The sequence below is a fragment of the Maniola hyperantus genome, chromosome 3 (genome assembly GCF_902806685.2).
Source record: "Maniola hyperantus chromosome 3, iAphHyp1.2, whole genome shotgun sequence".
Taxonomy (NCBI): domain Eukaryota; kingdom Metazoa; phylum Arthropoda; class Insecta; order Lepidoptera; family Nymphalidae; genus Maniola; species Maniola hyperantus.
The window spans coordinates 7343465-7360224 of record NC_048538.1 but is presented as its reverse complement, the minus strand read 5'-3'; the positions used below and the strand labels follow the sequence as shown (position 1 = coordinate 7360224).

At 34.1% G+C, this 16760-nt stretch overlaps 1 protein-coding gene across 2 annotated transcripts in view; it reads left to right on the top strand.

The window, feature by feature from the left end:
• Positions 1-1134: 1134 nt before the first annotated feature.
• Arms (Ankyrin repeat-rich membrane spanning) overlaps positions 1135-16760 on the top strand; it is a 58225-nt gene continuing 42599 nt past the window's right edge. The window contains exon 1 of one of the 2 annotated variants that reach the window (XM_069509569.1): positions 1135-1294. Coding sequence is in view for 1 of the 2 variants with exons in the window: in XM_034984693.2 (XP_034840584.2) it covers positions 5655-5948 (294 nt within the window). In the remaining variant the exon portion in view is untranslated. Of the gene's footprint in view, positions 1295-5468; positions 5949-16760 lie in introns of those variants that run through there. The other variant, XM_034984693.2, reaches the window with a different exon arrangement.

The window sequence follows — 16760 nt, the reverse complement described above, 5'->3', positions numbered from 1 at the left end:
TCATTCAAGTGCCAAAAGAGCCTTGTATGCACTATGTCGTACTATCATAGAGATACTATGCATTTCGATTCAAAGTTCAAATTCAAACGGACTAGCAACTTAATGAAAACAAACTTAAGAAACAGACTTTTCAATGAAACACTAACTGGCCTACTTTATACAAAAATTAAATATAAAAAAACAGCGACCTTTGCAAGAATTTTTTAACAAATATGTATGAGTTTCATTTGCGTGAGGCTGAAATTGATGAAAATGAATAAATTGTATGACAAAACACTACCTTACTCTCTTCATTTTACCCAGAAAAAAAGTACGTAGATCTACGAACTTGTCATCCGAAATTTTTACTAAATCTACGTCTTTTTCTAATGTGGTCTACGCCTTTTTCAAAATCCGAGTTGGCAACACTGCTCAGAGGATTAGCGGGCTGCAGTAGCAATGGGCAGGCCATGTCTGTCGCAGAACCGACGGCCGATGGGGCAGACGTGTTCTGGAGTGGAGACCGCGTACCAGTAAGCGCAGTGTGAGACGACCCCTCGCCCGCTGGACCGATGACCTTAAGAAGGTGGGGAGCGGTTGGATGAGGAAGGCGGAGGACCGTGTTTGGTGGCGCGCTCTTGGAAAGGCCTATGTCCAGCAGTGGACGCAAACAGGCTGATGGATTGGATTGGATTGGATACTCAGTTTTCGATGTTGACATTTTCAATAATATATTCCGTAAAATTGAGATTTTATTTTCTGGCATTCTTTGTTCTACAACTACGCCCTCCTGTCAATGTCATTCAAGTGCCAAGAGAGCCTTGTTGCCTCGATGTTGATGCATTAACCCAATGTGTTGGTGCCTTGTTGTACTGTATGAGGTATGAGGATTTTACCAGAGGCGCGCTATTCAAACAAGAACAAAAGGGGTATTTGACGGCAAAGTTAGTTCCAATTTTCGCCATGCGCCAAGATAGCCTTGTCGCACTGTAAAAACACGCCATGAAAAATTCCTCATTGTCTGTAGAAATGGTCAAAGATAACAATTAATAAGCTCAAAAAACTAGAATCCAGAGCTGTAAAACCAGTTAAAAATAATATGAGATTGAGACATCTGACACCTGTCATATCCTACTTTCGCTTTGCTTTCGAACACCGCTTTCGAAATTCGAGTTTTTGTTGAGTTTTGCATGTGGATTTTTAGGAATTGTATAATAATATTTTTAAACGCTTGACTATTATTAAATGTGTGCAATTAAAAGTGTAATGTTGCTAAACTGATGCTGCAAGTACTCAAGAAGCAATTTAATTCCAAGTAAGTGTAATTTTAATAGATAAAACCAAATCTTACTCAGCCTTTGCACACATTTCAAATCAGTTTCAAATTATCTTGTTTGTTTGCGGATTCAGATAATTTTATCGCAGTAGTTTAAGATTTTAACATAGACTTGGTTTCGCTTACCTATTACCTGGTAGAATCTTTATAAAATTAAGTACCTATTAACAGAGGATATCAAAGCCAATCAATCCATAAATTAAAGTGCGACAGCGAAATAAGCTCAAACAGCCATTGCGAATTCAATTTAGATTGTTCTTTTATTTCAAAAAATTTGATAAATTATATTTATCAAGACCTCAACTTGCTTAGATAATAATAATATTTACACATTTTTGTATGTAGGTGCAGTGCAGTATATTATAAATAAGTGTAACGATAAAAGCTATTATAATAATTATAATTGAGGGTCGAATATACCTACTCAATAATGTGGTTGAATAGAAACAATATTCATACATACATTAATCTTTCATTTTCATTATAAGTGAATACAGGAAGGACTAGCATAATCTCCTTACCCATACAATCAGGGTGTACTAGTACCTACATCAGCAATTCCATTCATTAATATAATTATACAGTTGAATAGGCTACTTGACTCATATCTAATTTCGTCCAATAAATGATTATTTATTATAGTATTTTGCTTAAGACAACGAAATATATCAATAACAATTATTAAAAACGCAGGATGGATATATAAATCCAATTTAAAAAAATACAGTTTTTATTTTTATTTGAAACGCAGAAAACGCTGTCAGCCATAATGTGACGTCATTAAATATGTAAACAAAGAAATGTCATCCCTATGTCACGCGGGGACTAACGTAGTATCCATATATATAAAATTTAAAGTCCCGACTAACTTATATATCAACGCACAGCCTAAACATCTAAACAGCTGGTCCTAGATACATGAAATTTGGTGGGTGTGTTCTTTGTAGGTAAAGAGAAGGTATCCACTAGGAAAGGATTTTTTGAAATTCCACCCCTGAGTGGGTTAAATGGGGGTTTGAAATTTATGAAGTCCACGCGGGCGAAGTCACGAGCATAAGCTAGTTTTTATATGTTTTTAAAAACTCATAGTAAACGTAAAAAAATATCGTTTTCTCTTTATAAATTGAATAAGTTATTAAGTACCTAAGACTTACAACAAAGTGATCTTTGCAAAAATAAATTTGGGTTGAAGTCGTTAGTGATATAGGATCCCTTTAAGCAAGTCTTCACGTGTTACGTATATTTATTTCACTGGGCACTCTAATCCACAACTTTCCTGTAGTCTTTATCGATGCGTTTTTACATTCTCGGATGATACAATAACGATAATTACTATATTTTTCATGTAAACTAGTATAGAAGTCATGTTTGTTAAACTTTGGGAGTTGTTTACAAATGCATGACGTCAGAGCACAGATAATCTATCGGCCAAACATGGCCGACAGTGTTTTCACCTGTCTAAGAAAAATATATTTTTAAATTAAAGTTTTACGGTTTTTAGGGCGCAAAAAAATATAGTGTAAATTTTTTTGATCTAATTGGACAAATATTAACCATTTAAGACCTACTTAAAAAAAGTGTCAACTAGCCCATTGAAAGATCAAGGTACATAATTAATATATCCATTTCACATGATTTTGTACAAATATTTTAATATTTTTTAGTAATAATTTCCATTCTTATAATATATTACAACTAATATATTACACTATTACATTCTTATAATATATAACACTTTCTTGAATATTTTTCAGCATTGGGCTGTTCTGTATGAAGCTGTGATAGCCTAGTGGTTAAAATATTGGCTTCCTAATCGGAGGTTGGGGGTTCAATTTCGGGCTTGCGCCTCTTATTTTTCAGAGTTATGTGCATTTTAATTAATTAAATATCACTTGCTCTAACTGAAGGAAAACGTGAGGAAACCTGCATGCCTGAGTGTTCTCCATAATGTTCTCAAAGGTTAAGTCTGCCAATCCACACTTGTCCAGAGTGGTAGACTATGGCCAAAACCCTTCTCACTCTGAGAGGAGACCCTTACTCTGTAGTGAGCCGGTGATGGGTTGATCAAGACAATGATGGTGATGTATGAAGCATGTTATTTTAAATAATTGAAAATAAATTGTTTCATTAAATTTATGTTTATTTTAAAATTCATATAAATTCAAAGATATTATAAAAGACTAGACTGAGCTCATACAATTGTATTTTAAAAAGTGGAGACAAATTCTTAATGTGAATTTTAAGGGAGTCATTAATCTTCTGTTATAGTTATGAAGTGAATATCTCCGGTGCTAATTACAATGTACTCAATTTCTTAACTAAATTAACAGGTCTAAAGGTAACACTATCTATGTGGAACACCACAGGGTTAAAGTAATAGCATTATCAACTGTACATCAACTCTTATGGTGATTACACACTGCACTTCCGTGATCCGTAAGAATACCAGCGATTATCTACGACATATGTCATACGCTCCCATACAAAACAAAAAGGAACATATTTTTACGGACTCGGATCGGTTGAGTGTGTAACTACCGTTAGTATGGGGTTTGAGCAATAAATTAAAGGTCAAACTAAACTTAAGTAAGTATTGGGGCCGATTCTCTAGTACACAATCTCTAAACTAAACTAAATTAACAGGTCTAAATCTAATGCTATCCTTTTCCGCAAGCAACATTATGAAAGGGATAGCAATAGATTTAGACGTGCCATTTTAGTTTAGTTTAGAGATTGTGTACAATGGAATTAGCCACAATATTTATGTTACAGTTAACAAATTTTAAACAATACATATATGTATATTAGACATGGTAAACTATAAACTAGCTTATGCTCGCGGCTTCGTCTGCGTGGACGACACAAATTTCAAACCCCTATTGCAGCCCTTTAGGGGTTGAATTTTCAAAAATCTTTCTTCTAAACCTTTCTTAGCAGATGCCAACATCATAATAGCTATATGCATGCAAAATGTCAGCCTGATCCGTCCAGTAGTTTGAGCAGTGCATTGATAGATCAGTCAGTCAGTCAGTCAGTCAGTCACCTTTTCCTTTTATGTATTTAGAAGAAGATAATCCCATTTCCCTTCGAGCTAAGTATAAAACTTTTAGCTTGTGCTAGTAGTAGGCACAACAATAGTTAGTGCAGTGGGTTTGAATTTAACCTGTAGAATTTCATTTAGCTATTGAGGTAATGTTTATGTATCAGACATACTATGATGATTAATTTTGATGATTCACCACAGAGACGTAAGCTCTTTTTGCGTGTTCTATCGCCTTTATAATAAGGAGTGCTCTGAGGAGTTGTTTATTATATTTATATAATTAAAAAGTATTATTTCTTGTACGATGGTACAGAACCCTTCGTGTGCGAGACCGACTCGCACTTGACTGATTTTATATTAACTTTTGACCTCATTGAAAAATAATCTTCAACGATTTTGCATTAAAGTAGTTTTTACATTGATCCTAATTTAATTATTTGGGAATAGCATTTGTTTGAATTTTCGACCTGGTCTCTTTGTTGTGTAATTTTTTCTTGATGTTATGATTTTTTCTGTAATTTTTATGTACCAATGGATAGCTAACAAAACGTAGATGTTTTTAAAATAATCCGCAGGATAAGTGCCATAGTAATTTTTACAGAAAATTTGCAAATTATTTAAAGTATTAAATTTAAAAATTTAAAACTTGTACAGTTTTTGGGCTGTAATTTTAAAATGCTTCAAGATTTTTCTTGTAAAACAACTGTTTATTATTTACAAGGATATGTACTAGCAAGAAATATAAAAAAATCTGATAAATAACATTGTTCCTTTTTTTTATTTTATGGCAAACACCCCTTTACCAAGAAAAAAATAAAAAAAATAATAACTCGAAAACGATACTTTTGCATAAGCACTTTAGGAGTCGTTTGATTGCTAATGTCCTGTACTATAACCCCTTAACGGGATCATGTCCTATTTTCCTATAACCCTGTATGTATTTGATTTCTAAGTATGTATAAATTGAACGCAATATGTTCACTGTTTCTGTGGTGGGTGCATTGTTATTGATAGTTTCAAGATGCCACCGTAACTGTCGGCGAGGGTTACCCGTTGTTTTGACGTCCAAGTGGTAGATTGGTATTTGGTACCCACGTGCGTTCGCCACCGCGCCGCAGTCTGCGGCCGGCGTCGCTCGCGCCACACGCCTTCATTAAAGTTGCCTGTTGGCAGATCGTGTGTAACAATACCTAGGGAATGTTATCATAGTTCGCGACGCGTTCACAGTTCACGATCACGTATTCCGACCTACATTTATCGATAGTGTTTTGTTACCTTAGTGACTGCCATACCAAAATGAAGAAGGGGGACTCGCAATATAGTTTGGGTAGAGGCATGTCAAGGTCCGCTCGCTTGCTCACGGATAGCGTTTCGTCCGATGAGCCGGAGACGGAGAGGCTGTTGAATTTACAACCGTCTCCTATCGTGGTCCCACTGGGCAGCGGCCGACGACAGTCCCTCACCGCGCCACCTTCTCCAACAGAATTCCGCAAAAAGCGCGATCACCGCCAGCACAATTATATGAACCATTTCCAACATTTCATCCACTGGAGAGATATCTGGGGTGGTGAACCTCAGAGAGCTCATGAGGTATAAGTTGTCGAATTTTGTCACGTCAATAATATAATATTCTTCTTAGTACTAACACTTGTACCTAAACAGCATGAGTTGATGTACCTACTTATCAACTTTTTTTCAGTCTACGATAGCAATTATTTTGTAATTCAGCTACATAAGTGGACCCTTTCTGGTACGCCTATATATTTATTATTTTATCTAATATATAAAAATTAGTGTTTCTGTGTTTGTTCGCGCATCGTTCATCTGGTCGAGTCGGAACTTTGTACAGTTGTTGTCGATACTTACGTAAAGATTACTGACACCACTACCATCAACGTACATAGGTAGCAGTTAGCACGCGTGTCGCATTGCAACGCATGCCGGGCATTAGCTACTATTGAATAAATACAATCAGGTACTTTAAAAACTAAATAAGAAACTAAAACCTGCAATGAATTTTCATTATATTAAACGCCCAACTGAGTTGTTATTTACTCAGTCTTATTTTCTTTGTCTCTGTAACCTTGGTCTGCTTTTTTATTAAACAAAAAGGCGATAAATATCTAGACCGTAACTCACTTCAAGGCAAACTATTATAAAATACTTGTAGTAAAAATAGTTAACTTTTCATTAGTAAATTATTTTATTAGTAAATATCTAAGTACATATACCTACTTAATTCTAATACAATTTGAATCACGCATTACGTGATCACGTATTTAGTAAATAGGTCTGAAATTTGAAACTAGAAATGTGCCTAAATTAGGAAACCTTATGCCTTAAATAGAAAACAAAATATTTTATACTTATCCCATAATCCGTTACATTTTTAGCATGTCTTTTTATGATGTACCTACCTACGTAAATTATGTTATATTTTTATAACAGACAAAAGTTACTTATATCAAATTAATATTATTCTCATAGATGAATCTCACTTTTCACCATCATCAGTGCTTATTTTAGCGTACCTATTTCTTAATATAAAAATACGCATCGAATTTAGAACCTCCCTTTTCGAAGTCCGTCAAAAATAATGAAACTTTGGACTTTTGGTATTTCTTAGGACTTTCAATTTCACATACTTATTTAAACTTACTCGCTAATTTACTCGGTCAGATTTCATTTCAGTCATTCAGTCATTTAACGAAAATTAAAGTTATCTTTTTTCCTTCCTTATCCCGTGGGATTTTCGAAAAGTTCGGGCTTATTCTTTGTCTTCATTATAAAGGGAATTGCGGTGGAATCAGATGTACTACTACATAGACAATTTTTAATAACGACATCGACATCCTTGAGCCTTAAGATAGAATGACCTAGAGTGAGGGAACTCTCGGGTTGATCCCGATTCGAGGATATGTGAAATATCAAATAAACAAATCAATAAAAATATTATGTATTCAATTAAACTTTTACAAGTAGGAACAACCAACAAATTCCTGAAAGGCAGGCAATGCATTGGTGGTTCTTTTGGTACTGCAAACTTCCATGGGCGGCGGTAATCACTTAACATCAGGTGAATCGCTTGCTTGTTTGCTCACCATTTTTATTTTTAAAAAAGTACCTACTTTTAAATCTTCAAAGGCATCTACCACTGGTTCGGAATGCCTTTCCTACCGAGAAGATTATGCTATGGTGACGTTAAATCAAAGAAAAATAGGGCTACTTTAGGGCTTTAGGCGTCAAATGTACTAGTAGGTATTTGACGCCTGCCAGTCACGTCGAAGCCTCGACGATTTGTTAGAAGTTCTCTTTACTGTCATGAACTGTGCTCAAGGTGACAACTTATGTTCAGTCGTTAAAATCGGCAGTTGTGTAGTATCCAGTATTATTGTTGCACATCAGCTAGGAATTCAGCAGTTAATTATTTTAATCTAGATCTGTTGCTACATCATTTCCACAGACCACCAGACTAAGTATACGGTTATTGCAAAGCATAAGTACATAATGTGGCTAATTCTGTTATACACAATCTCTAAACTAAACTGAAATGGCACATCTAAATCTATTGCCATCCCTTTCTTAATTTTGCTTGCGGAAAAGGATAGCACTAGATTTAGACCTATTAATTTAGTTTAGTTTAGAGTTTGTGTACAAGAGAATCGGCCCCATTATTTTATCTTTATGACTAAATTGATTGCATAGAGTGAATGGTCTTGCTAGTAGGTTTACAGTTCCGGATAATGAACGATGTGCATGACACACAGTCATGACTACACTGATAAATTACGAGCAACGAGTTGCGTACATTCAATTTAATCCTGACAATTGAGACTGCCCACTTGCACGAATTGCTGCAGTCAACTTTATAATTATTACAATCTGATATACTTCATTCCACACATCAGGGAATAGCGATCACGATGTAGACTTTGGGTCACGTGGGATTTTTAAGGCGAAATGCACATCGGCACTCATAAGACCTACCTTCCTGCCAAATTTCATGATTCTAGGTCAACGTGAAGTACCCTGTAGGTTTCTTGACAGACAGACAGACAGACAACAAAGTGATCCTATAAGGGTTCCGTTTTTCCTTTTGAGGTGCGGAATAGGGTTCCGTTTGGAAAAGGAAAATGTTTTAATTTTCCGGTGCAAAAAGTAGGCTATGTCCATCGCCGGGTTACAAGCTATTATCTGTATCAATTAATAGATGATGCCAGCAACTTCGCCAACGTGGAATTAGGACTTTTAAAAATCCCGTGGGATCTCTTTGATTTCCGAGACAAAAATTACGCTATGTCCATCCCCGTGATGCAAGCTATCTCTGTACCAAATTTCGTCAAAGTCGGTTAATCGAATGGGCCGTGAATAACTAGCACACGGACAGACAAACACACTTTGGCATTTATAATATTAGCATGGATTATTTCAATTTAAACTTCTACTTAATCTACATGACGATGAAAACACAATAATAAAATCTAATCAGTTAGATCACGAGCACAGAATTCCTTATTTGGTTAGAATTTAGTCATGAGTTGCGCGTGCGGTGTTATCCGTTTTTCATAATTTTAGATATCTAGGTAAGTACTTTTTCTATTATATTTTTATTATATTATATTGCCTTTATTATTAAATAGATATTGCAATCTTACAAACTTCAAAGTTACTACGGTATCTCAATCTGATAAACTAAGAAAATAGTTTAGCCAAGACTTTTTAAATCTGTAATTTTTCACTGATAAGCGTTTATGCTACGCTACACAAGTACTGATTTGATAGTGTCACGCCTCGGTATCAAAGTTGTTATAACAATACACTACCGAATTGACATTGGAAGTTATCGATATTTCTTCTGATCGCTGATTTATCGATCAAGGATGCCGACATAGATCTGTTGACTTTTATTACATAAAACGATGAGAGCTGATATATAAAAAAACCGGCCAAGTGCGAGTCAGGCTCGCGCAATTCTCGCGAGGATTCCGTACTACAGTCGTATTTTTTCGACATTTTGCACGATAATTCAAAAACTATGATGCATAAAAATAAATAAAAATCTGTTTTAGAATGTACAGGTGAAGACCTTTCATATGATACCCCACTTGATATAGTCACTCACTTCGAAAGTTGAAAATAATAATTATTAGTTCATGACCACAATTTAATTTTTTTTGTGTGATCTAACCCTAAATTCACGGTTTTCAGATTTTTCCCCAAATGTCAGCTATAAGATCTACCTACCTGCCAAATTTCATGATTCTAGGTCAACGGGAAGTACCCTGTAGGTTTCTTGACAGACAGACAGACAGACAGACAGACAACAAAGTGATCCTAGAAGGGTTCCGTTTTTCCTTTTGAGGTACGGAACCCTAAAAAAAGGTGTTTACCAGAGCCTTAACCGAATCCTTTCATAAGAAACTTTAAAGAAACACACTTTTGCTCCATTCATAGACGAGGTGAGTACCTACCTAGTTAGCCAAATTTTAGAGTTTAGACAGTAAAATAAGATACAAAATTAAAAGAAGCGCGAGCGCAGCGAGCGTAATTTTTTATTTTAACACAAAAAATTTAAAGTAGTAGAGAAAAGAGCTAGGAAATAACAAAATTTTATGTTTTTAAAGTACCTTTAAAAATAAAGTAGTGGGATGAGGTACTGTTCAGAGTTTTTCCTGTAAAATCAAAGAGTCCCTACGGGACTTTTGAAAACCTAAATCAATGCTATCCTATCTGTTACCTTCTTCTTTTTAACCAGGTACAGTAATACAGAGAAAGCTTGCATCCCGGAATCATGCTTAGACTTTTTATCCCGTAAAATCAAAGAGTTCGTACGAGACTTTTGAAAACTTAAATTAATGCAGACAAAGTTGCAGGCGGGCAGTAACTAATAGGTATAGGTCAAAAGCGCGAGCGAAGCGAGTGCGAAATTTATGATAATATAAACAAAAAATAGGTAAATTCTAGAACTAGTATAAATCCATTTCTCCATTTATTCTCCAAGTCTATTAGCATTAGCCATTTCAAAAATAATTTCCTTTGGTCTGGGAATTCGGGGGGGGGGGGGGGTCGAACTCCCAAACCCCCCCTGGCTACGGTCATACCTACACACCACACGTAACGAAAACTCTGTTCTATTTAGTTATTCAAAATATTCTCATTAGTTGGTTATCAAACACATAATATACCTATTATGTATGTTGTGTATGCTAACAGAACAATGTATTTTATCTAAACCCACAAAAAACTAAAATTTCAGCATATAGCTAAAACAATTGTGAATTACGTCATTGAATAAAATAGTTACCTACCTATTTGCAAGTTTAAAAGTTAAGTTTTACGATACTTATTCACGTTTTTTCAATTTAGTGCTTAGCAAACACATTAAAGTTGTAACTTGTGGGAGGTGTGATCTAGTTGTTATAAGTTATGACCTAACTCTAGGTAGGTATAATAAATAATGATATTATCATTATACTCGTACCTTTACTTTGTACTTAATTATCTACATTTTATTTCATGCTATTGACATAAATGCAACTCAAGGAGTAGTAGGTAGGTACGTATTTGGTGTTTGTTATCTTTGAAGACATACCATAAAATCTTAATGCTACAAATAACAACTAGATTTATTGTTTATACTAAATCATCACTAGTTATCTTTTGAATGGTTTTAAGAATAAATAATAATTATTATATCACTAAATATGAAGTACTTCCAGCGTTACAAAATGTAAACAGTAGTAAAATGTATCTGCTTCTTTGAAGTTAATTTTATACTTACAGCGTTTTGCTGTAATAATGTTACATAAAACTAAAGTAATGATCGGAGAGTGCACAAGTATATAATAAAATAATATGTATACAATGTTTTCCTTTGTAAAAACATAAAATCTAATAGTTCGGATTTTGTTCCAACTTGCCAATCTTTTTTGGGGGATAAAAATGTTGATTTCCCAAAGATTAGATCTTTATAAATACCTAAAAATTTGTAAAGCGAGCTTATTAAAACAATATTTTTCAATTAAAATATAAAAGTTAAACAATAATATTATTTTTCTAGTAAAATAAAAAAAGAAAGTACCTACAGTATTACTGTTAGTAGAAAGTAGAAACTAATTAGGTAATTGTTTGCATTTTGATGTTGTTCTTTATAGAAATAATCCTTGCGTTCGTATCTTGTCTAGTAATCTTATAATAAACTAGCTTATGCCCGCGACTTCGTCCGCGTGGACTACACAAATTTCAAACCCCTGTTTTACCCCTTTAGGGATTGAATTTTCAAAAATCCTTTCTTAGCGGATGTTTACGTCATAATAGCTATCTGCATGCCAAATTTCAGCCCGATCCGTCCAGTAGTTTGAGCTGTGCGTTGATAGATCAGTCAGTCAGTCACCTTTTGCTTTTATATATATAGATAATTAAATAATATGTAATAATAATTTTATTATTAAGTTAGGTTATTGTTAGGTAAGGAAACCTAGATACCTATAGGTATCGGAAGTCAGTACATTATACATTTATTTTGTATATTTGCTACTGGAAGGTATATTATTAGGTTAATTATAATAAGATCCTATTCATGAGGTTTGTAGTTACATATAGCCCCGTAAGAGGTTAGTTATTTCTCCTCGGCACAAACCCCTGTTATTATTTCTAGTAAGTACCGTATTTTTTTTTGGACATATTTATATTGGTGGCCTAAGTGTGGCTTGGCCTACTACGGTAAGAAAAGGTTTTTGAAAATGGCAGTTAATAGGCCAGTTTGTATACGAGTATATTTTTACAGCTGTTAGTGCCATTATGACATCATCACTGCGCCCTAATTTTAACACAGTTTGATTACCAATTGAATCCAATATTAGAAACTTACTGGTATAATACGTACCTAGATACGACAGGTCGAGATGGCATTTGGGGTATGAGGCGGGGGACCCCGCACACCCGCACGTCACCTGCGCAGCGTTAGCGAGGGGCTGTGCGGGTGTCCCCACCCCGATTGTTATCTCGACCTGTCGCGTACTTCATACATGATACAGATATATACTGGATTTACTGTTGAACGTTAACTTTAATTATTATTAGTCAACTCCAACATCTATTGGATTGCCATTAAATTACTTGATTAAAATTATTGCTAAGTTAATACTAAAAATTACGTGAAAATTGATAATAAATGCCTTGGACGATCCTTTTATCAGTCGTACAAAAATTGAGCCATAAGCGTTGTACCCGGACTTGTAGATATACTCGCTTACAGTTATATATACCTCAATGCAGAAAAATTTGCTTTTGTTAATCTACAAAACGTGCTTTTGCATATGAATAATATAAATATATTTAATATCCAAAAGGTACTTAATAAAACATACATAAGAGGTATGTATTTTTAAATATTTACTTACCAAGATCTTTAAACTTTTTGTAGACAATTTGAACGTTTGCTAAGTGTTCTTGAACGAACACTGTTTTGACATTCAGGTGGTACTGTTTGTTCTGACGTCACTAGCGTGGTCTTTGAATCTCCGGATTAACATAATATAGGATAGTTTTTATCTTGAAGGGTTCTTTCGGGATAGGGAATGAAAATTTATCTCAATGTTACTCTATAACTCCGTCAAATCTGAACCGATTTTCACAATTCCTTTTTCTTTACAAATTCTCGCACTGTCAAGTTGATCTCATGTAAATTTAGTGAAGATCTGATAAATAGTTTAGAAGATGGAGCACGGAAGTTATCACCGGGTAACAGCAAATCAATCACGATCAGTGTAAAGCTTAATATGAAATGGATTTTTACCCAAACAGAACCAATATATTTCATGACTTCCCTTATTAATAACAGGTTCGATTACTGTTTAAAAAATTGGCATTTAAGAGGTTTTTTCTTTTCTAACGTAGTAGCACACGCCACGTATCCGTTACTCTACAAAATATGTTCTTATGAATACATAGTAATATACTTCACTGTATTGCTTTATATGTATATTGAGTAAAGTTATACAACTGAACGGGACACTGCATAAATGTATTTGACACTCTGCTTAACAATGTTTCCGACCTGGCCTTTCAAAAGTAATCAATCACTTATGCTATAAGAGAAGGTGACTAGTATGTATGTAAATATACCTATGACCTATCAGTAAATATTATATGACAAACTTTCCTTACGATCTTTAACTGCTGCAATTTATTGGCACGTCTACATACCTACTTATCTTTCTTGTTAATCTAGTTCAACCAGGGCATGACCTATGCCAAGTTTGTCAAAAATCACAAAGAGGTAAAGTTTGTAAGTTTGTTTGTAGGAAGTAATCTTTGGAAGCATTGAACTGATTTTGAAAATTCTTTCACCGGTAGAAAGCTACATTATTCACGAGTGACATAAGCTTTTTTTCTTTAAATTAGAGATTGTAAACGAAAAAACGTTGACGAAAATTGTAATAAGCCCGTGCGAAGCCGGGGCGGGTCACTAGTTTTTAATATTTAAAAAAAATAGCTGTTTGAACTGTAGGTTAATATGTCAGACAGTCCGTTTATCCTTTTACATGTAACTAGATGATGCCTGCGACTTTGTGTGGATTTAAGTTTTAAAAATTCCGTGGAAATTTTCCAGGACAACAAGCCATGTTCATCCCCGGACTGCTAGCTATCTCTCTGTACCTTTCTTCGAAATCGGTTGAACAAGCAAACAGACAAACAGACCTTTAATTACGCATTTATAATATAAAGACGTATGGATTACTATGGATATCTATTGATAAAATAATTATTATATATCTAAATAATGATACCTAGTTGTACCCTTCAAAAACATAGCTTTCTAGGTTGTTCCCTTCCATGCCTCGGAGTCGGCCGCACATATTTTTGTCAAGGTTAAGTAGGTACCTACCTCTGGTTGTATTGGATCGATTTTGATCAAAGTTGGAGCAGTATTTAAATCCGACTATATTCAAACTGCGAAAGTTTGCTCTCAATCTGAGTGATTGACCGAACTATCACAATGTTATATCATTGAACCCCCTTCGGGTCGTTTTGAGTCAATATATAAGTCTCTTTTTCTTATTTACTCAAATCTTAATTAGCCGATGATAATTTTTTTTTTAATTGTATTAATTTTCTTGTTTACTATGAAGAGTTCCAGCTTTCTCAATTTGGTCAGATTATTAAATTTTCAACCTTGTGTTGGTATACTTAGTTAACTGTGTAGTAAATAACAATTGGTGTGTTGAGTACTGCCCGATAAAGCTAAGGTAAAAGGTTACCTTAAAAGGTATAGGTAAGCTAAAAGGTAGGTAGGTAGGTACTCATAATTACGGATAGTAGGTAAGCAGTAATAGTAAACTTTTCAACACAATTGAAATACACATATTTATAATATTCGACTTCATAGGTAATCCGAAGATGGAGAAAAAAAACAGTTCTTAATACGGTATGAACAAGCCAAGTTTCACCGTGATGACAAACTATCGCGAAATATGAGTGCTTGTGATGTAATGTACCTATTTAATAATGATGTCAGGGTTACAATACAACTTACAATCGATGGCGATGACTGGATCAAAGCCAAGGAGTATAATATGTAATGTAAGCTATCTTTATAACTTAGGAATTTAAAGTAACTTTATATATAATTCGAGCTGATTCGCTCGGATGAAATTTGAAATACCTAATATACATAATGTATAGCCTATATAACTTTTGGATAAAGAAGCTATCTAATCACGAAAGAATTATTGAAATCGGTTCATTAGTTGCAGTGTTAAAAGGTAGACATTTCAAAGATTTCAAACAAAATGAAAAAAAAGATAACAGAGTAGTGAGTTGAAACAGTACCGAACTCATTAGTCATATTCAGACTTATCTTCGATAATCAATTTGAGAAATTAATCAAATGAAATCACTTGAAATTGCACCTCGATAATTTAAATACTGGCAATTAAAAGAGAACTACAGCTATCAATCATAAGATCAATATTATCATAATCCTTGTACTTATGTGAGCTTATTCGTAGTGCGCTCCAAACAAATGTAGTTTGCAATGAACCAAAAGCTTAATTTACTATAATCTGCTGAAACAGATCGAATCTGTATGCTGCATGTTGCACCATACAGATTCATGTATATCATGGATTTCCGCAAAGTAACGCCTGCTTCTATACAAAATGTAGTTTGGTTGTCATTTGAATACTAAACAATTAAACTGAATGAAATTTTAAAGATACGTTCTAAGAACTAATATACTGTGTCTGTGATTTGCCAGATTTGCGTTAAAATATTTATAAGGTTACATACTAATTTTTAAACCTGTGTAACCTTAAATTTAGATATTTTTACGGAAAGCCAGGAATACCTTTTCAAATAAAACACGTTTACGTGGAAAATCATCAAAAACAATAGCATACCAGTATTACTTTCTGATTAAGTCAGAAAAAAATAAAACTATACGAAGTTGCTAAGTAAGCTTTTAAGTTTTTAGTGCGCGAGTCCGACTCGCACTTGGCCGTTTTTTCTATTAATAACGTTTTAGCAACCAACTTCGTAGTATAATTTTATTTTATTGTTACACCCCCTATAGGTTTAGTCGTCTCAAACCGATTCTTGTGTTTTTGTTTTTAGAATCAAAATTTTGCGAATTCAACATTTTGCATAATATACAAAATTCAACATTTCATTTCATAATATTCAAATATTCAACATTTTGCAAATTCAAAATTATAAGAAATCAACATTTTAGGAATTTAACATTCTGGGCCCGAAAGATTTTGTACAACTTTTGAACGGAGTTGCCAAGGATCAGAAAGATACTAAAGTGCTGAAAATAATAAGACATTTATTACTTAGTCTTAAAATGCGAAATTGGATGTGACATTCTCATTTTTGAAGGAATTAATATATATTTTATCTTATTATACTTAGAAGCACTGTTTTGGAGGCAGGCAGTGTTATGCTATACACGTTACTTAATTAACCCTGTTCAGACGTCTTATTTTAATTCTGTATAGGTACTTAGTTATTTATTCTTTGTAGTATTTATAATCGCAGTCTATCGTACTTTAAGCCGTGTATTTCCGTCATAAATTGCGAGCCGAAGACGTGGTCATCGCATCACAATGAAACTAATTATCTACGCGTTTCTGGTGATTTACTCTATTTATAAATGCAATAAAACGATTTCGTACCTCGGTAGGTACTTACTGTTCCTGGCGTGAAATCTTACAGCTTATTGTCTTGATTATACGTAAGGTATTCATTTCATTTGAGTAAAGCCACCAGCGGCGATATTATTTAATTCTATATCAAAAAAAACCCCTTCACGGCTTTGCTCCCGTGGAAATTTCAAAAATCTGACCTTATTCCTTGTTTTCATTATAAAGGGGAAAACTGTAACTATCAAAGTTTTTA